Below are 21209 nucleotides of genomic sequence, written 5' to 3' on the forward strand. Positions count from 1 at the left end.
ATATGTCAATTGATATGCAGTATAGTTGGTTTCACATATTCTAGTTATAGTAGGTATATTATTTTATCATTAAATGTATTTTTGAATGAATGTGCAAACGTATTGTAGCTCAACTGATAACATTCGTAAATAAATATAATCAATGTTGTATTTTCTATGGCCTAAAAAACGTGGAATCATATTTGCAGTTTATCACCAATGCAAACGCTCCTTTTGGGATATTAATTTTTTCCAGGGGGAGTTTGTTTACGTCATCTTGTGGACATAAATACGAACTACAAGTAGAGGTTGGGAGCGTCATCAATCGAGAGCGTTTACCCACAGCGACATCTAGTGAACATGAATTAAAACAACATGCCACGTTGAGAGTCCCTCAAAACACTCACAAAAATATAGGTTATGTTGTAGAAAATCTAGAAAGGAATCTAAATCCATAAACACTTAAGAAGCGTATTCTTACGTGTAGTGTATGCGTAGATTTATTTATGTATTTATTTTTTCAAGTGGGAGGGGAGATTTTATGGTCACAATTTGTGGCCAATCAGCGAGGACAAAAGCGGAATTGCAGTAAGAATCCGGAACAACCTAACGTGGAACAATTGTTTGGGCATCAGCGACATTGAGTTGCTTTATTTAGGTATGTTTTGATTTCAATTTCTGTTTCTGAGTAATTTAAACAACAGTTGCGTAAAACGAGTTAATATTAGAATGAATAATCGAGTCGCCAACCTAGCGCCAAATTCGATTGCATCTGTGTGACACTAAACTTGTTCTTAGTTTATGCACATTAAATCATAAAGTAGTTTTATTCTAGTTTAGTCATTTATGTATTTATTACTTATTTAATATTCATTTTTTTTAAAAAAATTGTTTATTTGTGCACTTCACGGTGATAGTTTACATATACATAATTATACTTGTATAATGACAATAATCGCACTCAATTAAAGTAATTGCACTCCTTTTAAATTGTCAATTCTGTTAGCACTCTAATTTAGAAACTTAACTTGTTTAACATTGCAGAGTGAGTTTTAGTGACAAAAATATTTTAGTAATATTGTTTCTGATTCATCACAATTATAAATGTATGCGTGGTAATAAAAACGAAATTATTGATGTGATTTCTGGAGAAAATACATGATGATGCTTTACTCTGCTATTCGGCTGTAAGTCACTTCTCATTGATTTGGCTGGCATTTCCCTTCAATTATGTGACATTTATGGGTCACTTTCTATATAAATGTGGTCTGTATATTGTTGATTTTGGGGGACTCTATTCATCTTGTGTCACTTTATGTTTATTTGAAGGCATTTTTATGTTACTTCCTTTAGAAATAAACGTTATGGCCCCCAATTAACATTCTAAAGTTGATTTTAAACAATCCTAGTATTTAAATGAATGCTCTCTATAAAAGATTAAATTTTCTTTTAGTGTCCTTGGCAGCACTAGACTTCAATAATGGATGTACGTACGTCTAAATGAGCCAAGTGCCCTATTAAGGGTTAATTTACTTTAAAAGCTGTAATGCAAAGACAATAAATCCAATTTTTGCTTGTAATGTTCCTTCTAGTCAGGACATGAGCAAACGAAAGGCCAAGGATGCTCCAATGTCACATGACAAATGTATCACACAGGTTGGTTGATTTTCTTCATAGTGAACCTGTGTTATTAACTGCAAATTTATGCCATGGAACGTGATGCCTCTTCGTTGACAGCTTCATAAGTGTCTGAGGGATCGACTTTGCCATGAGCAGCTCCCGAGCAAGCTTGAAGCATCAGAGTCTCGTTACAAGTGAGTTTACAATGGCTTTCTGGAGCTTTCTTCACCTCATCTCCCTTTTTGTTCCCGTCTTCGTTACAGACACTTGCTGGGGTTGCTCACGCAAACTGCCGTCAATGGAGAAAGTAACTCAGTGCTCATCGTAGGTCCAAGGGGATCAGGGAAAACCACGGTAATATCGTCCACCAAATGTGCTCCTTTCATCTCGGTACGGTGCAGTCACATCAAATGGTGGTTTTCTTTTGTCTCCAGCTTCTCAAGTGCGTGCTAAGAGATCTTTTGAAGGAAAAGGAAGTGCAGAACAACCTCCTGCAGGTTCATCTAAATGGTATGTCGCCAGTTGTTTTCCAATCTACTCTTCCTAGCTCTAGTTTAACACTTGTTTTGACTTTTTTTTCCCCCCAGGCCTCCTGCAGACTGACGACCGGGTAGCTCTGAAAGAAATAACAAGACAACTCAATCTGGAAAATGTTGTTGGTGACAAAGTGTTTGTGAGTGTTGGCTTTTTGTGTGGGGAAAGCAAAAGTTAGACTTATAAGATATAATTGAAGTAATTTGCAGCCTTCCAATCCATTTTTACTGGTCTTACTGTGTCTTTGGTTTAATGCTGAATGCAAGCACTACTATGCCAACATACCAATGTGGTCCATTTAAAAATAGCTCATTTTAGGTTGCCGTTAATAGAGTTGTAGTAGTAATGTAGTATGTAAATATAATACATAAGTAATAATAACCCTAATAATTATAATGATATAGGGGTCTCATGTTTAAGATGAAAAAATAATCAGTGTAACATTCTTGAATCCATTTTTAAGTCCAAAAACAAAATTAGCCAGAAATCTTAGCTGTTATAATTTTTCATTTGATGCAACACTTTTGATGCTTTTATGATTTTTAGGGGAGTTTTGCAGAGAATCTTGTCTTCCTGTTGGAAGCACTGAAGAAAGGTAAGATAGCAAGTCACACTTGCCAACAGTAATTCAGCATTGTTTGACTCTGTTTTTGTCCTTAGGGAATCGCAGCACCACTCGCCCAGTCTTATTTGTCCTGGATGAGTTTGACCTCTTTGCGCACCATAAGAACCAAACTCTGCTGTACAACTTGCTCGATGTGTCTCAGTCCGCTCAGGCGCCTGTCGCTGTGGTCGGTCTCACCTGCAGACTCGTGAGTTGGCGTCCTCTGACTTTGGCAGTTTGCTGAAATCCAACACTGATTTTGGAAACATTACCTTGGTGTCATAGGATGTTCTGGAGTTACTGGAAAAGCGTGTGAAATCACGCTTTTCCCACCGTCAGATCAACCTGTTTGACTGCTTGAAATTCACTCAGTACTTGGAGCGGGTCAAGTCCCAGCTCAGCCTGCCGGACAACTTTCCCAACAAGAAGTTTGCTCAGAACTGGAATTGTAGCGTGCAGGTAAAGTAAAAAGACAGAGGCTAAGTCAAATTTCACCAAGCCTTTGGTAGCCTTTTGCCATTATGTTTTTGTCACCAGACTTGTTGTGAAGACAAATCGGTGGAAGAGGTTTTACAGAGGCATTTCAACTTCAGCACAGACTTCCGCTCAATGCACATGCTGCTGGTGAGAGAAGAAAATTTCAGTCAATGGTATCCACTTAGGATGATGCTTCATCTATTTTCTTTCTGGAGTTCAATGATTTCTAGTTAAGAGTTGACATTAAACAGATGAAGTAATCAGGAATGCAGATTATTTTGCAAACCCTATTTATTTTTCAGATGTTGTGTTTAAGTCGCATCTCTACCGTAAATCCGACCATCAAACCAGCGGATGTGTTGGAAGCCAGCAAACTGTATTTCAGTGACGCCAAGTCCAATATGCTTCATGGTAAAATGCACTACAACCTCTTTACTTATACTTTCCCTCTGTTCATGTTGGCCTCCTGCTTTCCTTCAGGGCTTTCCATCCTGGAGTTGTGCCTTATCATCGCCATGAAGCACCTCAGTGACATCTATGAAGGAGAACCCTTTAACTTTCAGATGGTTCACAATGGTTCGTTTAATAAACAGGCCAACAGATGTGATCACTTAGTTTTCCCCCCCCACTAGTTTATAGAATCAGATTTGTGTCAATAAACAACAAAACTAACAATTCCAACTTTGCAAGTTCCAAAAAATAAGACTTTAAGCATAATAATTAGTCAAGCAAACAAAATCATTCACAACTTACAATTTATTGCCAATCATGTTACAACTTACAAAGTTGTTAGATGCCAGAAGTTTTGTTTGAAACTTTTTTTTTCCTAAAAATCTGATTCCATAGAGTTTAAGAAGTTCCTGCAGAGAAAGTCCAACTCCATGTACAACTTTGAGCAGCCCATTGTCATGAAGGTGAGTGCAATCACTCAAGCTTCTCTCCAAACTTGGAACCATTGTCAACAGAAGTTTAATTATTATTATTTTTTGCATGCAGGCCTTCGAGCACCTGCAGGAGTTGGAGTTTATCCTACCCGTTGATAGCTCTTCGGTTAAAACACAGAGGGAATACCAGTTGATGAGACTTCTGCTAGACAACAGTCAGATTATGGATGCCCTGCAAAAGTACCCACAATGCCCCACAGATATTAAACAGTGGGGCATGTCTGCATTTGGTTAGGATTTCGTAAATAATGTATTGTTATTGTTGTACTAGAGTAATAAAACTATTTTTAAATGATATTGGAAGTTTCTATATTCAAAAATTGGAGGACATTTTCTAGCCTCGAAAAATATACTTATACCTAAGACATTCACAGCCATTTTTGGCAATAGATGTTTAATCCATGTGTGAATAATCACCACCAACATTATAGTTAGAATGGCTTGGACCACTATCACCATCAAAGATAATGAGTTTCTTTAATATAATAGTATTAAATCAGCATTTTTTGGTAACAGTATCTTATTCTTAGTTGCGTTTTTTTTAATTGATCAAAAACATTTAGATGTCCATTAACCTGTTCCTGAAATAAGCATTTAAAGAGTGAGAATAAAAGTGAACAATATCAACAAAAAAAGTATCTCTAATGGTTTCGTATTGCTTAAACCATATTTTTGGCGTTGCTATTATACGGAAAAACATTTTGAAAAAAAGCAAACATGACATTTCACAATCTAGAAACATTTATTTACATCACGTGGATCACTTCAACAGATTAAAAACCTCCACTGGCTCAGACCAGAGTTACAGCGCTGATCACAGATCAGTTAGGTCTCTTCCAGGATGAGTCCAAAGTTCCTGATAGATTATCAGACATGAAAATACACACAGATTCCATCTTTTTATCTACCATGATGACCAATAACCTGAAACAATGCAAGGGATTTTATGTGCACTCTTCACATGAGAGGCTAACATGTCTTTGATCAGCGGTGCTTTTCAATGGAGAACCTTGGGAATAGTGGGGTCATAAATTTGTAGTGTTTTTCCTTTTTTTTTTTGTAGAAACTTCTGACCTGGAAACCAAACCTTTACAGTGTTGGTAATGGGTCAATTCTAGAGATCAATTCTTCCTCTTGTATTCTTGACAACATAGCAGGGACAGGCAGGAAGTTGAGGCAGCAATATGGAACAAGAGCAAAAGATGGTTTCATGATCACATCTAGAGTATTGCAACTGTCAGGGAAAACACACAGGTTCCCTGAGGAACACCGCTCTAAGTGCATTCTGGGCTAACTTTGTAAAATATTCCAATGAGCCTCTTTGCTTTTAGCTTACATCAAGCTCAAATTTGATGGGACAGTTGAAACCAAAAAAAAACAAGAATTATAAATGATGTATAGGAAACACTGATTTTCACACACACTTATAAAAGATTCAGCTCAGAGTATATAGTTGATTTAATACGTTCTCATGTCTGTACAGGTCCTCAACTGTTTCATATAGCAGGGCAACAAGACACAAATAATCCACTGGTATTCAGAAGCACAGCAATGTATGCTGCTGGCCTGGAGGAAGTCTGAATAGAAAAATGTAAAGCTTCTCACTGGGTAAATCCATTCATACACCTCGAAATTTTCTGATTGAACATCCAGACCACGGCAATGTCACTCACATAAGTTGAGCTGATTTGTAAGATTGTCTCCCCTGACCTCATTTCGGACCACCTCAAGTGCATAATTAAGAGAACTCGAGTGCTTCTTCCGGTGGTTGGATTCTGGTTTCTTCAGGTGTATGAATGAATCTGTATTAGTTTTACGGTTTTCTACCATAACAGAGCACAATCACATGACGGTCAGCAGAAAACGGAGCCCTCGACAATTACACGGGCCATGCCTGATCCGTTTACGTTCACCACGCCAGAATCCAGGAGTCTCAATAACATTCGTCAGCAGTCTTTGTCCAGGGACTAAAGAACAAGAAACAATTTGCAACTTTTCTTTAAGAATCAACTGAAGTACTTCCTGAATTACAAGTGAGAACACTACCAACTTGCCCCAACCCACCCAACTCCAAACAACAAGCAGAACTTGTGCCAACTCTTAACTTTCGAGCTTGCACCTGAACTACAAGCCTCAAAACATCAGGTCTGTAAGTAAAAAATAAATATAACACATTAATATGCAATGATTAAAATCAAAATTAAATGCTACAAGTTATTCATGTTTACTGAAAGTAACTCTTGCAGCTCAAGTGCTGAGTCGTTTGCGTCACTGGTTGCATATAACTTGCCAGAACATAGAAACGCATAGTACTGAATCCCTGAATTGTGTTTTGAGACAGTTTACCTGATGCAGTTTGAAACCACTGGACATGCCAAAAGATTAGTGTTTTTTTCCTTCTTATAGGGGAGCCTCAAAATAGTTAATAGTAAGCTATTTTCTAATGATCAATACATAATACCAGGTTTTCGTTTTGGTTTACGTGCCGTGATTTCCACCCCCTGAAGCCCCTAGGACAACAACTTTAAGGTCAACGCTTTTAGACAAAGTGCCAATTGAGCAGCAGGGGAAGAGGAAAGTTTCAATTGTGCAAAGATCATTCTACAGTAACATTGATGGGTCTGACGTTCTGCAGGTCTACCGTGTTGCTGAAATGTGTGATTGTATCCAGTTGACAAAGCTTGGCTTTATTTGGGTACCAGTTTTTCAAAATTCAAGTCCATTGCCATGCTATTTTTTTTAATAATCGTTAGCCAGTCCTGAAACTGTGGATTTGAAACTGCATCAAGTGAAACCAACCCAAAGCTCGAGGAGAGACTGCAGTTTTACCGGCACCAGTGTTCGACGTTCATCGAATCCAAGAAAAATTTGAAGGGAGGAGAGAAAGAAGGATTTTTTTTTTTAAATCACCATTGCTCCAACAACAGCGACTAATACATCCGTTTGCCCTGACATCTACATGAAAAACTACGCTGGAAGAAATGGCACCGGGATGGAAGATGCGCTCCCTGACCCTTCTCGTCTGATGGCGGCACAGACACGACGTGTTTGGTTTGGTGGGGTGACGTGTGCGAGGAAAACAGGAACAGGACATGACTGGCAGTTTTATTTGGTGGGAACCCAACCTGGATTGTTTCTACTCAGATGATTATGAAAAGCGCAACATTTTAAGTCACAACCAGAGCTGAAGGGAGACCGTACATCGCCTCACCCAGTGAGCCCACCCCGATTCCTGAATTGAACAACGACTGGTGACTTTACTATCCAGCACTAGTCTCGAGATGAGGTGGAAGAAGCACAAGAAGTCACGACTCGACCAAGTCGGGTCTGAGAAGGGCGAGAGTGAAAAGGATGGGTAGCAAAGATTCCTGAGGCGTATAAACAGAGAGCAAAAACCTTTAACAGTAGTCAGATGAGATGCGTGCAATTGAATGACGAAATGAGCTGGCTCTGCAGAAAATAATTCCAAAAACAAAACTGGTACCGTTGGAACCTTCTTCAAAAGCGTATTTCAAACCTGAAAGCTCATATATAAACATGGGGTGATTTACTGTCAATCAGTCTAAGTAAAAAGTTTCAGATACGCAATTTTACAAACGAAAGGAAAAGCAGGGCTTGACACTAAGAATTAGACTGCAACCTTTTGTGTTTGAACAAACACAAAGGCACATTACAAATACTAATCACCTGGAGGAAAAAAAATGAAGAAAAGGGGCAAAGTATCCAATCAACAAGAAGCAGAAACACTTGCTGATATGCGGCCATAGGTGCGCTGAGTCTGCGGACTACATTGCCCATGAGCACCAACAAGTGTTATAATGTTAAGATGAAATGAAACCTGTGAAAAGGGCGAGTGAGCAGTGACTGTGAACAGTGAGAAGGACTAATGTGTCCATCTGAACTGAGGTATACCTGGTTGAAGGAGGTCTATGGTTTTTTTTCATCATCGTAATGCTTGAAAAATGGTTCCCCCAGACCCCTTTCCCACCCCATCCCCCCCTTTAAAATAAAATGGATTAACAATTTGACTGGGTCCATAATACACTATTTACAGCAGCATTACACTATAAACATTCAAAAGCCGTTGCTTATTGGCAGAATGTTAGTCGATTCTTCCAGAAGAAAAAAACAAACAAGAAAACAGCACATTTTTGAGCCACATGCCCATATTCTTTTCTTCTCTTTTACGTGAATTCATTATAAGTTTGTTGAAATTCAAAGTCTTTTCTCACATCAGGAGATCCAGTTGACGTTCCGAAATACTGTATAGAAAAACATAGTCCAACTGTTTGTTAAATCCCTCGCCATTTCGGCACCACCACTCATTTGCGCCGTCATAAATATCCTGATTGGTTTAAAGTGTTCAAATCCTCAGGCACACATGTTGACATGAGGTTGGGATCATTTGATGTGAGGTGAGGTGGGCACATGGTATGTCCTGAGCGCGAGTAGCGGCCGATACCTGACAAAAGAAGGAAAAAAAAAAACACGACCAAACCAGGATGATAAAAGAAAATACAACCAACCAACCAGGGTCGGCTGTTTTTCTACACCCTCCCTCCCCGCCCCTCCTCATGCCATCTGTTGCTCATCTGGTGGGGCGGTGGCTGATCATAAGCTGGACTCCTTGGGTGGGAGGTCGACATTGGTCACCATGGTGACCACGGTGACGATCTCCTCAGGTCCGATGATAGGAGCCTGTCGCTGCATTTGGCCGATGCGCTCCTCGACGCAGCCGGCTGACAGGCGGGCCTCGGCTTCGTGGTCCCAGCAGTCTTCAATTGTTTCACAGAGCATGGCTAGACCCTGAGGGAAGCAGCAACATCAACATGAATACCATGGCAAGGAACATGGAACATTTACACTGAGCACACAAAGTTGGGAGCATTCAGTTTTCCAGTGAAGATTCAGAATCTATCAAAAACACATTCTAATGACATCTGACAGGTGAACTTATTCTGACCCCAGGTAAACATTTTGGAGCGCCTGTCCAATTGTTTTATTTTCCAATTATATTCATGCAGCTTGTATCCTAACAGGAAAACCCAGGTCAAACAAACGTTTGATAAACGAACAGCCAATACATTCTTGACTACTGTGCCTTCCTTTTACGTTTTAAGCATCTTTGTTATTGCCAAAAAACTGCTAAGGACCCTATCAACCAGCAATTAATTTATAGTTATCACTTGGAAAAAATGATTATGAAAAATAATGTCATCTAAGCAATCAATGTATCGAGAGACAAGGACCACAAATTTAACATTTGTGATTCATACAACAGTCTATCAACAATCAAGATTTCCCAAAACTAATTGTAAGAATTTAATAATATGTTTGCCAATTAAAAATTACGATCACTTCATTGTATATACATGTCTTTTTTTAATTTTTTTTTTTTTTATAGTTTTCACAAAACTTGACTGTGCCTGTCATAAGTCATTGCACCTGATGTATGAAATCTGTACTTAATGACCTCAAATGAATTTTGGTGGAGCATGACTGAATTTTCCTGTTCCATTGAAGTACTCAAAGGGCATTCATCATATATTAAATCTATAAATAAATAAACCGCACGGTTTAAAGATACAAAAGTTGCACTTTCAATAACAAGGTGCACCTCATGTACGAAAATATACTCATTTATTGATAGTGTGCTTAATCTGCAGCGCCATATAGTACAAAACACGTGGTCGTCAATTAATTTGACAAAAGGCCTACTGGCTAATTTCATGTAATGAGTCTCCTCTAGATAGAGCCACCCGACGGCGTAGTGGTTCTTTCACCACTCGGTGGCAGTGTGACTGGTTGCCTGCCTCTCTGTGTGCCCTACTACGGACTGGCGACCAGTCTAGGGTGTAGTCTGCCTCTTGCCCGAAGACAGCTGGGTTAGGCTCCAGCAAACCCCGCAACCCATTAGAGGATGGGCGGTATGGAATATGAATGAATGTATGAATGAGTGAAGATGGGTGTCATAAAAAGAAAAAAAGCCAACTCCAGTCTGTGCCTACCATGTGCTTCTGCCAGCAGTCTCGAAGGCACGGCCGCAGCTTCTTGTGCACAACCACCTCCTGCATGTCTTCCAGAGATGGATGCTGACCCACCTCTTCCTCAAACGGCAGCAGGTACTCATCTACTGGGCCTGATTGGAAAAAAATCCACCATTGACATTGTACCAAAGTTCAGATAGTTACATGAATTGACGACAGCCAATCAGCGCAGTGACTCACCGTCGGCGGCGGTGCATCGCACTGCCAGTTCCCACAAGACAAGGCCAAAAGCATACATGTCGATGCGCAGAAAAGAGTCACGCTGGAAGTTAATGGCTCCCTCCAGGACTTCAGGAGCCATGTAACGCCGTGTTCCCACCTTGAAGTTGAAAATAAACATATTTAAGATGTCCAGGGTACAACACACAATATATGACAATATATCTGAGCATACTTGTCCATGAGTGTCGCCTGCTGACTTTCCAGCTTCGAATTTAAGGGCAAGACCAAAGTCTGCAATGCAAGCCGTCAGATTGTTCTTGAGGAGCACATTCTTGCTCTTGATGTCCCTGAGAAAGTATGAGTAGTGTCAGGACGCATCAGACAAAAACCTTGCTGTACATTAGATCCATTTGACATGAAGCAGTGTTATCAGTTTCCATTGACAATCCAACATACAAAATATGGCTTTTTGTGGTTAATTAAAAATGAAAAAAAAAAAAACATCGGCTTTTCAGACCCAGGCGGAGCACCTGTGAGCGATGGATGGCTTATGTCCATCTTTGTGACCTGGGATGTCTTCGTGGAGGTAGGCCAGGCCTCTGGCGGCCGACTGAGCGATGTGGCAGAGCTCATTCCAGGACACTACGTTGGCCTTTAGGTAGTCCGTCAACGAGCCCTGTCATAATGAGAGCTATCGGTCAGCAGTTGTTGTTTTCTTTTTTTTTTATTAAAAAGATTTTCATAATTTGAAGAATAATTCAGTACATTTCCCAAGCTGCATATTTTCTATTTGTGGATATAGTTTTTTTTAAATTAACAGTGTATTATAACTGTTGGCGGAGTGATCTGAGCATCAATTCCTGCATGTGCATGTGGAGTCAGGTAGGGCATCTGGCACAAAACTTTTGCCAAATCTAACATGATTCTACTGTTTCACCGTGGTGACCCCTAAGGGTATAAGCTGAAACTCCATTAGTGTTTTATGACAAAAACAGCAAGGGACCCCAAACTTTTCTTTCTCTAAGAGCCCGTTTCAGATATATGAAGAAGTCCAGTAATGAACCGGTATTTGGCCAGCATACTCCATGTGTAAATGCAGGGGTTAATATTATGCTTCAGAAGGCAGACGCCAATGACATCGCTGTCACATACTAACTACTACAGTGCGCTGAACTACAATACTCGTCTTTCTTCACCCTAAGAGGGAATAAAAACATTTGAAGAACAATGAAATGAATAACTAGCCTATTAAGTAGTTAGAGGTGACCATTGCTTGTCAATCTTAAGGAAGAAAATTTCAGCTTTTTTTAACAGGAACTGTTATCTTTTTAAACAGCTTTGTGATTGAGAACAGTCCATTGTGAGTCTGGTCTCTTACAAATGAATAGTTACGATTGTTACAGTAAGGAGCTAAGAATGTAAACAGGAGTTACGTCATGCCAGAGTTTCACACTGCTTATAAAAGTTGCCGAACCGGAAAAGTACGTGTACATTTCCCCATGAATTATAGAAGGGAAATGTGCGTGAGATTTTGATATTTCTGAAAAGTCTGGTTTCAAATTGGTCCTCAAGTACACAGATGCACACTGGACATAAAAAAGGCAAGTTGACTTTGCACCCATGAAACGTCATGAAATTTTAAAGAAAAGGGGAAATTTGTGACGATAACGTGACCCCAACAGTCGTAGGAAAGTTAAACATACAGGATCTGCAGTTAGATAAGATCAAGCACAGAATTAATTTGGCAGATTAATGTTCAGTTTCTAATCACCACTAGAGGGCATACAAAATCTGTAGATGTTGCACAGATCCAGTTTAAATTGTCCTTTTTGTCAAAATTCACCTACATACTTTGATAGAAAAGACCGAGGAGCAGATGACTTAAATTCCTAGAAAAGAAACGGCCATCTTCAAATATCCATCAAAAAGGCATGAGAAAGGCTCACCTGAAGGTGCACGAGGCTTTGGAAGTAAGCAGCTACATGTTATATTTGACCCTTAACACGCACAAAGACCTACTAAAGCATAAATTATCGGTCAGGAGTCATGAACGATCCGAGCTCCAGCTGTGCTAAATCAACTGAAGGCCAACGAACATTTCAACATTTTCAAGGCTGCTCTGCACAACTGTAGATCTGAGTTATGAATTCTCTAAAGACCCCTGCTGAGCAAACAATTACAAGGGGTGATTTATGAGCCACTTAACTATGATGTACTCCTTCTAGAGCAACCTTGCCCAAAAGTCCTTCAACACAAACCTTTTCCCAAGTGATTTCTACTCCAAGTAGAAAGCTGAGTGGCACAATGTGCTAACATCATTTCATAAAATGAGTGATAGAGAAACGGAAAACAAATCAAGAGAATACAGACAGCATGTCTTTAGGAACAAGCACAAAATGCATGTATTCAATAACTAATGTTAGCTTCCAGAACTATCTTTGCCCATCTTGCCTGTAGCGGTACCAATGTGCATAAGTAAGCATGACAATTTACAACACTGACTCAATTGGTGAAGTTACATAACTACATGGGAATTGGGATGGAAAGGAGATTGAGTTTAAAAATGTTGCAGTTATCTTTGTTCACAACCAAGGTTTCTTATCCAGAAGTCACGAGTGACACGACTTAACTGAAAGAGAAAATCAACTACGTTTTACAGGCAACCTACCTTGTCGTGGTAGGTTGTGATGAGCCACAACTCCAAGTCGAGGTTGTTGTTCCTCTTCTCCACACCGATAAAGTGGAGGATATTTTCATGCTTCATACCGCACACGCTGTAAATCTCGTATTCATTCTGCCAAGAAAGTTTGTCCTACAAGAAAGATATGGCTGTTAATCCTGTGATAAAGTCTCAAAACTGACATTAAATATTGAAAAAGACTGAGGAGTTTGGAAAATTGAGGGGTATACATTGAAATAAATCAGGAATTGACTAAATGGAACTGTGGCTCTTATTGAAGTTCGCATTTTCCGCACTATAAGGCGCACCTAAAAACCTTTAATTTTTAAAAAACGGACCCTGCGATTTATAATCCAATCTGCCTTATATATGGATCAATATTGAGCCCCCAACTCCATTTCTCCTGTAAAAGTAATGCGCAGCGCATGCTGGGATATATAGTTGTTTTTTCAATCCACCCGGAATGACAGCAAGCACTCTAATTTAGTTCTCGCCGTCATTCAAGGTGGATTTACAAAAGAACTCCAGCCGCTAGATGATGGCGTCAACAGAGCATTCAAAGCTAGACTACGAATTATATATATATATATATATTATATATAGATCAATATTGAGCCGCAACAGGTCTCGCAACTACGGCAAGCAGCCACCGACTCACTTTTACCCCATAGAAGAAGTAGTGCGCGGTGCATGCTGGGGTATATAAAATGGGGTTTCATTTCAGTTGAACTCGATTTAGCACACTAATTCTGTGCTCGTCCTCATTCTGGGTGGATTGACAAAAGAAATCCAACCTCTAGATGTTGGTGTTGACCGAGCGTTCAAAGCTATACTGCGAACTGCGTGGGAGCAGTGCATGACAGAAGGTAAACACGTTCACAAAGACTGGGAGACAGCGCCGGACGACATACGCTACTATCTGCCAGTGAATTGGAAATGATGGGGCTGATATATCAGTCTCAACTGTGGTCCGAGCTTTCAGGAAGGCAGGAATGACTGACTCATTGATGACGACTGATGAGACGGAGCCGAGCGTGTTGGATGCCGCATTCGCCCAGCTGTTCAATGAGTTATTATGCTATTGCTGCATCACGAAAATACTAATACGTTACCTCGGAGAAAATAATAAAACAATTGTTAATTCATATTGGGAGTGAATGGAGTTGTCAGAAAGCTGATTTGTAATCTGTTAATAAAGTTTGGCTGACTTATCCGACTGTTTTGTTGACATTCCCTTTAGTGCATATTGGATAATGGATGCATATTAAATCAACCCCAGCCTCTACTGTAGCGCCTTATAGTGCAGAAAATACTGTAATTATGGAGTGGAACCACATTTGTCGTCATAACACTGACTTGAAGTTGATTTTGCCAAAATATGCAAACATGAAACCTGTTGTCTTAAAGAGTTTACTAAAAATATAGAGATTAAGGACCTGAATTGGGAAGATCTTGACTGCCACATATTCACTCAGTAACTGAGCCTTCCATACGCAACCGAAGCGTCCTCTCGCCTTCACCTCAATCAACTGCAATGGCTTTTGACCCAGGATTGGAGATGGTGGCGAAGGGCCAGGATCCTGCAGGAGAGACAAATTCAATTTGTATCGGTTCACAATGAAAGAGCTGATTTCGGTGCATTTTTCGTTAAAATCACGTTCCAACATTGCTACCAGGCCTTGTAGAGGCAATAATGTATGCAACCTGGGAAAGGCAGCTTGACTTTGACATGTGCAAAATACATGGGAAGTTAGTTAAGCCTTCTGTTGTTTCAGTTGGTTTTTCTATTTTGTTCCAATGCAGCCCGACGAATCACAGCAATTTATGCGGAGCTTTGTGTTGCATCATAATTGCCGGTGAACCGTCTTCACAGTCAAGTGAGTTTTGCAAGGTCTTGTGCTTTCTCCGCTTTCTTTTTTTTAACCATACCATAAAATATCTCCTACGAGGGACTCCATATACATAGTATATGGTCTTTAGTCTCACATCTAGGATAAATTTTGAAATCCAGACCAAACCACAGAAGAGCATACTGACTTGCCATACATACATCAAGCACATGGAGAAAGTTAGGGTGGCTTGCCAGAGTAGCAATAATGAGCAAAAGCCACAGTACCGTGAAGTTGAACGAATCAACTGTTTTTTTCACATGTAATATTTACATGGCTCTACTTGAGACATGAAAATATTATGTGAGGTCTCAAGACTGCCTTACAAGACCTTGTTTTTTTTAACAAGCAAAGAACATATTCTGTGCTTCTGTGCACATTTGTCTTTGGACCAGCCTCAACAAGGGAAGTTAAGAAGACAATCATTACTTGTAACCAAAATAAGAATAATTTGTTTATTTTCCTTTTTTAGTGTGCTCTTAAAACTGTGGTTAAGTATGAGATTTGTTACACAATTTGCCAAGCTTCAATGTTTTGTTTTAACTTTTTACCACACAAGCTCTGGGAATACATGCAAACTCCACACAGAGAGGTCCAGTCCTGGGATTCGAGCCCTCGATCTCAGAACTGTGAGGCCAACGCGCTAAACACTCGTCCGTTTTCATTATTATAATCTTAAATAACGGCTGTCTTTAGTTTTTAGAACATCATATTTTTATCTTGAAAAAACACACTTCAAAACTTGATTTTACTTGACCGTTGCAAATAGTTAATAATAGTTGTCTGATGATTTACTTTTCATTATTTCCCAAAAGAGAAGTCGGAAATGAACTAATCTAGCCAGAGCAGATTGTTTTTCGACCTCTGAGGTTTGCTACGCTTTACCGACTCTACAGAATAGAAAAAACTGTGTAATATCTTCTGGTATTAAAAAATATATAAAGAGAAAAGTAAAGAAAAAAAATGCGTGGATATCACTGTTTAAAAAGAAAGAAGGTGAAAAGCAAAGACACCAAGCATTCCAAATACAAAATAGATCAAACTGGGCAAGTGACCAAAGTGATTAGGTGATCACTTTGACAAGTAGCACGACACAAACGATTTCAGATACGTATATAGGAACGTAGGAGTAATGCCCAGCGTAGGGAAGGTTACAACAAAGCATGCGTGGGGTGAGATTCACATATTACAGGGCTAAAAGGTAGCCCGTATACGTTGGTTGATGACTGATGGACTTAGATGTCTGCATCACTGTAGCTTAGACTCCTGCAGTGATAGTGTAAGGGAAAATAAAGACAGAATCATTTCACTACTTTGCTATGTTCCTGTTTTTTACTGAACAGAAGGGCTTACGTGATAAGCTAGAGAAAGTTTCACAACCCTGAGGCCAACTGGAGCCACCCTTCTTCCATTGTATTCATGTAACGGAAGTGCAAGGGTGTCAATCCAAGACTGTTTGGACGGACAATTAGGGGGGGGGGGGGGGGGTGCTGAGCATTAAAAATCTCAGCTCCACACAAAACGCTGCTGATAACTTGCATACATAAAGACAGACAGAAATGAGGAGGCGGGTAAAAAAAAAAAAAGCATCAACTGTGCTTGACAGATACATTAGTTTGATTGCCAAAACCATTTGAAAACCGATTCTAGCAATTTTGAAGGAGTGAAATTAAAACAATCACACCAATTTCTAAGATTGGGAGGTAAGACCCTTTTTGCGCACTGCTATTTAAAAACATGAAATCTTCACCCAGGCTTATTGTTTAGATGGCTGTTTTGTTTTGGATGGCAAAACCAAAAAGCTATGGAAACGTGTCCATTGTTGTCACGTTTTGGAAAACAGGGCACGAACACGAGTCGTTTAAGATGATGAGTTTGACAACCTTCGTCAGCAGGCTCAAATTACTCCCAGAAATAACATTTTATAGGACAAAAAGTATAAATGGCGGTGGATTGAAAGTAAAGAAGAAAAGTTGTCAAACATGTTATGGAAATAACTGTCTAGCCTAGATTGAATGAATTTCAATTCAAATCTGAAGGCAAAGAAACAAAAACCTGCTTTTTTAAAATAAATATCTTTTTTGTACATGAGCCATTGCATTTATAAACTGTGTTCGGCAAAACCACAGTACAAAATTACCACTTTTCCTCTGTTTTTTTTTCAGTTTGCAACATAATTAAAAACATTAACATAACTTTATTTAAAATCAAAAAGGACCTGTGACGAAATCTTGACGTCAAAACCATTAAACATTCAATCATATTTAAGTGAGACTTAACATCAATGACATTCTTATTTTGGCTCGATCTTGAGAGAGCACAGGAACAAAAGTAAGGTGTTATCGAATCCCAAAATAAATTGTAATGAGGGTAAGACTAGGTTCAAATCAGAAGTAATGTGATCACTTGCCCACTAGCAGAGTGCTGATGCATCTAGTAATGATGTACAACACTTAATCATCAAAACACAGTTAATCTTCACACCGATTTGCTTAACATCAGCCACCTCACTTGAATCTAAACATAGCCTGATATACCACGCTCATAATAACTAAAGTGAACTACATGTACTATAAGTCAGTGAGTTGGGCTTTCCGGTTAATTTTCAGGATGAATTCAAAACGGGCTATTACCTTTAACTTATAGAATGTTTTGAAAGCATAAAGTCCATGATTCCAATTTTCAATACTTTTTGCAAAAATTGCTGTTCTGTTTGTGACAAAATTCGGGTGATTGATCAATGAAATATCTTTGCCCTTCAGTGATTTTTCCAGGTTTTACCTCCTCATTAAAAAAAATTATATTCATATTACATCTACATTATACTAGACACTAGGTTAATTCATAAAATAAATCTAAAAATATCTAATTATATTTTTTATTGATAAATTCTGGTAAAAGTACTATATTTGTTCTATTTAATCGCTTCTCAGCTATAGCTGGGGCAATTAGTCAGCCTATTTCAATCTGCAGATCAACCCTTGCTCTGCTACATCTAAATTATTAAACTGTAAAAAAGAAATTAAATGCTTTCAATGAAAAAAGAAAGAAATACAATGCATGTTTGCGATCCTTGTTTTAAGTGAATTTTTCAAAAATCTTTTTGTTGGCAATACAGTATAGATTAATGTTAAATAATTCAAAAATAAGGTTAAGTAATTCAGATTACCTTGATTTTGTTTCTGATCGCACAAATATTAATGGTTATGGATGATCAATTGACACTGTAGGCATTTAATATCATGTGTGTTTCTTCTCCACCCTAATTAACCTAAATACTATACGGCATAGTTGATAAACACCTTTATAAAGCCAAAAAAGCATAAAGGAAATGGCCTGGGGATTTCATATTTCCCCAAAAACAGGGGTGAAAAAAATTGAGTAGTTTTATACTTCTGCAATTTTTCTACATTACAGACAGAACTCTCTTGCCCATAAACCCGCACAGACATGTTGCATTTTTGTTCGCAGCTGCTTTCTTCTGATTGGTTGAATCTTCCGTCATGTCCCATCCTTCTTTGGGGCCACCCCAAAGAAGAAAAGGGCATGAATGATAGTAAACAAACCAACCAAATGATGTTATTGTTACTGCCTCCTCCGGCTAAGCAGCGAGGATGCTAAAGCTGTCGCTTTCAGTTTAAAAAAACAACAACTCCCTACTATAGAAGGTGTGTTTCTATATTTATACTCCTATGTCAGAGCGCATGTAAGAGATGGATTACTTTATTTAGGACAAAGAAGGACCAGCTGCTTTGCCAACAACATTGTACTTGTGGCAGGCGCTGTACCTAACATTCGATAAATTTGAAATTTTGAAAGTTGTGAATTTATACCAAAAACACGTTCTTCAAACATGTTTTACGGACGCAGTATTTCACATTACGCTTGTAGAATTGTAGTGGCAATCTAATGTTATACTAATTGTGTATGCTAATTTTATACTCAATTGAGCAAAAGATAGGGCTCGAATACATTTAAGTATACTAAAACAATAAAAGGGAGCAGCAGTAGTTAAGTGGTAGTGGTAGTTAAAAACAATTTAATGACTAGTTTGAAAAATCTTTGAAACATAATTTTTTGGGAATTCAAAATCATATTTTTCTATATTAAATTAAAACATTTTCCTTTACTGGTTGCAAACAGCTGAATACTGTGGCGAAGTAAATTGTTGTATGTGTAATTGCTTGTACTGTAAGTTTTCAATTATAATAACTCAAACTGGAAATTTCAATGATCAATATACTGAACTTTTTGTGAGGACTATCGGCATATTTGATTATAAATGTTGACAAAGTAATGTCGGGATATTTGATGTAAATTCAGTTATGTAGCAATTTTAAGGTCAGTATGGGGAAGTCAGCAAAGTACCCATTGGTGGAGTGAATTTAAAAACAAATGTTACATAAACATCACACTTCGACATTCACAGGAAAAGGGGAGGGGTGGGGCTGCATTTGGAGCTGTGGAGCCGCCTACTTTCCACCATGCACAATACATTTTCATCAGGGGACACAAAAGACATTCACGCGTGCATTAAACCCAGGCAGCAAAGTATGAATTTGGAAGGGGGTGGCGGGGATTGGGGGGGGACGGGCGAAAGAAAACCCGGACAAAATGTGCTAGGTATTAAATGAATAAGACACTGTGGAAAGTGAAGAGAATAAGTAAAGTCTGGGACTGAGGTGAATAATAATTCATGTCGAACCCAAAAGAGGGGGAGAAATTAACAGTGTTTCAACTGCAATTGAGCTGCTCTTACCTCCACCATAATGTGAAAGGGGTGCTTTATGAAAAAGAACATAAGAAGCAAAGAGAAATTATTGGTATTTCATGTCAGTTACGAATGGAAAAATAGAATGGAGCAGATGATGAACGGACTTCTTCCTGTCTCTCACATCAACTTCGTCATGTCTGGAATATTAATGGTCTAATTAACAATAAACCAAAAGTGAGATTAGGATGACAGCAATGCAAGAGGACATCGTCAAAATAATTAAAATGTCAACTTTTTTTCATGTCAACACGCAAGCGATTACAATCGCAGAATCCCTTGTTTGTATTTTTTTTGTTTATAGTGATATGCACAGCTCTTATCAGGGGAGAAAAATCTTGATGAAAATCCTATCATTTGACTCCCCGAGTTTTGCACTGTTTTTCTTACAAACAGATTAGAGCAAAGCCCTGAGGTCATTTAACACAAAAAAAAAATATTGATAGACAAAATGCTAAATTCACTGCAACTGGTGCATGAGTAACCAATGTAGTTTTAAGGAGAAAAATATTGGAGATAATTAACATTGAAAACAGGCACATTGATGATGAAGTGCTGCAAAATACTCAGTATTAAATTGGCAGGTTGAGTTTATCATTGTCAGTTTGCCACACACAACTGAATAATGGAAGCTTAGTGTCAAGCATGCAGTCTTTGAAGAAACAGTTATTTTGCTTGTTCGGATGTTATTTCATATTATTATTATGATACATTTGCTTGCAATGAAGAAAGGCTTGGCTTTACTATTAAACTGACTTTGCTCATCATTATTTGTTTCATCTTTATCTATTTTTGCTTGCAACAAACTAAATGCTTTGCTCCTGAGCATCTCAGTTAGACTAAACAAAGAAAAGCCTAAACACCTTGGACTGCTTGGAGTGAACAAAACAAAGATCCAAAGCGCCTTGAACTGCACATGCGTCCATCAGAGTCTCTACAAGACCTCCAGCCTTCATTTGTTTGGACTATTGACACCTATCTTCTGTTTCCACCCCTCCCCTGAGAGTTGAGACGTACATTGTAATCAGGGCCCTCGAATGTAATGAACAACAGAAGATATGTGTAAAGTAAGAACGGAGTTGGGACTTGGACTCAAAGGTTCTTTCCCCTTGCAAGTGAAAAAATCAAGAAGACTGACTTTTTCCCCTTTATTTGGGTGTGCATTTGGGGAATGCCCATTGGTAAACCTATCCCTGCTAGATGTTTTTTTTATAATACTGAATGGGGTTGTTATGCACTATTTTTCTGTGGGGCCGAATGCTCTCCCTGACCTAACCCACAAGCAAAAATCCAAACCAGGCCTACCATAGGCACAATGAGATCACTGCGCTAGCACCTGGGTTGGTGAAGGTCTATACCAAGGTTCCCCAGCTCAATCGGCAAGAGGTCCATTAACCAGATCAGTCAAGTGACCCATGGTCTGAACCTGGGGAAGGTTGGGCCCAGACAATTATTATTTAAAAAAAAAAATAATAATATTTTTGAGTCTTCTTTTCCCCCCG

The 21209-nt window shown here is 38.8% G+C and overlaps 2 protein-coding genes across 6 annotated transcripts in view; one reads left to right on the top strand and one right to left on the bottom strand.

The window, feature by feature from the left end:
* The first annotated feature begins 529 nt into the window (after positions 1-529).
* orc4 (origin recognition complex, subunit 4) lies at positions 530-4455 on the top strand. 2 transcript variants are annotated; one of them, XM_077727884.1, is made up of 14 exons: positions 530-637; positions 1572-1635; positions 1717-1793; positions 1863-1953; positions 2034-2109; positions 2187-2272; positions 2680-2728; positions 2794-2945; positions 3023-3196; positions 3275-3361; positions 3517-3625; positions 3695-3790; positions 4061-4128; positions 4211-4455. In XM_077727884.1, the coding sequence occupies exons 2-14, from the start codon at positions 1579-1581 to the stop codon at positions 4391-4393; spliced, it is 1305 nt and encodes a 434-aa protein (XP_077584010.1). In that variant the 5' UTR covers positions 530-637; positions 1572-1578; the 3' UTR covers positions 4394-4455. The 2 variants fall into 2 exon arrangements, with proteins under 2 accessions (XP_077584010.1, XP_077584003.1); XM_077727877.1 differs by having other exon boundaries at positions 545-567.
* A 426-nt stretch (positions 4456-4881) lies between these two features.
* Positions 4882-21209, bottom strand: part of acvr2ab (activin A receptor type 2Ab) — a 31284-nt gene continuing 14956 nt past the window's right edge. Inside the window, exons 5-12 of one of the 4 annotated variants that reach the window (XM_077727855.1) lie at positions 19696-19719; positions 14484-14627; positions 13036-13179; positions 10898-11043; positions 10600-10714; positions 10386-10524; positions 10167-10297; positions 4882-8964 (exon numbers count right to left, since the gene is read on the bottom strand). In XM_077727855.1, coding sequence (XP_077583981.1) covers positions 8770-8964; positions 10167-10297; positions 10386-10524; positions 10600-10714; positions 10898-11043; positions 13036-13179; positions 14484-14627; positions 19696-19719 — 1038 coding nt within the window. In that variant the 3' untranslated portion in view covers positions 4882-8769. Of the gene's footprint in view, positions 8965-10166; positions 10298-10385; positions 10715-10897; positions 11044-13035; positions 13180-14483; positions 14628-19695; positions 19720-21209 lie in introns of all 4 variants that reach the window. The other 3 variants (XM_077727837.1, XM_077727864.1, XM_077727845.1) reach the window with 3 other exon arrangements.

Source organism: Stigmatopora nigra, chromosome 1 (genome assembly GCF_051989575.1).
Source record: "Stigmatopora nigra isolate UIUO_SnigA chromosome 1, RoL_Snig_1.1, whole genome shotgun sequence".
Classification (NCBI taxonomy): domain Eukaryota; kingdom Metazoa; phylum Chordata; class Actinopteri; order Syngnathiformes; family Syngnathidae; genus Stigmatopora; species Stigmatopora nigra.

Excerpts from the sequence above, each read along its gene's own strand:
- orc4 (XM_077727884.1), top strand. The coding sequence starts at position 1,579 with ATGAGCAAACGAAAGGCCAAGGATGCTCCAATGTCACATGACAAATGT. Across the intron at positions 1,636-1,716 it reads ATGACAAATGTATCACACAG|CTTCATAAGTGTCTGAGGGA; the intron begins GTTGGTTGATTT and ends CTTCGTTGACAG. Across the intron at positions 1,794-1,862 it reads GCATCAGAGTCTCGTTACAA|ACACTTGCTGGGGTTGCTCA; the intron begins GTGAGTTTACAA and ends TCTTCGTTACAG.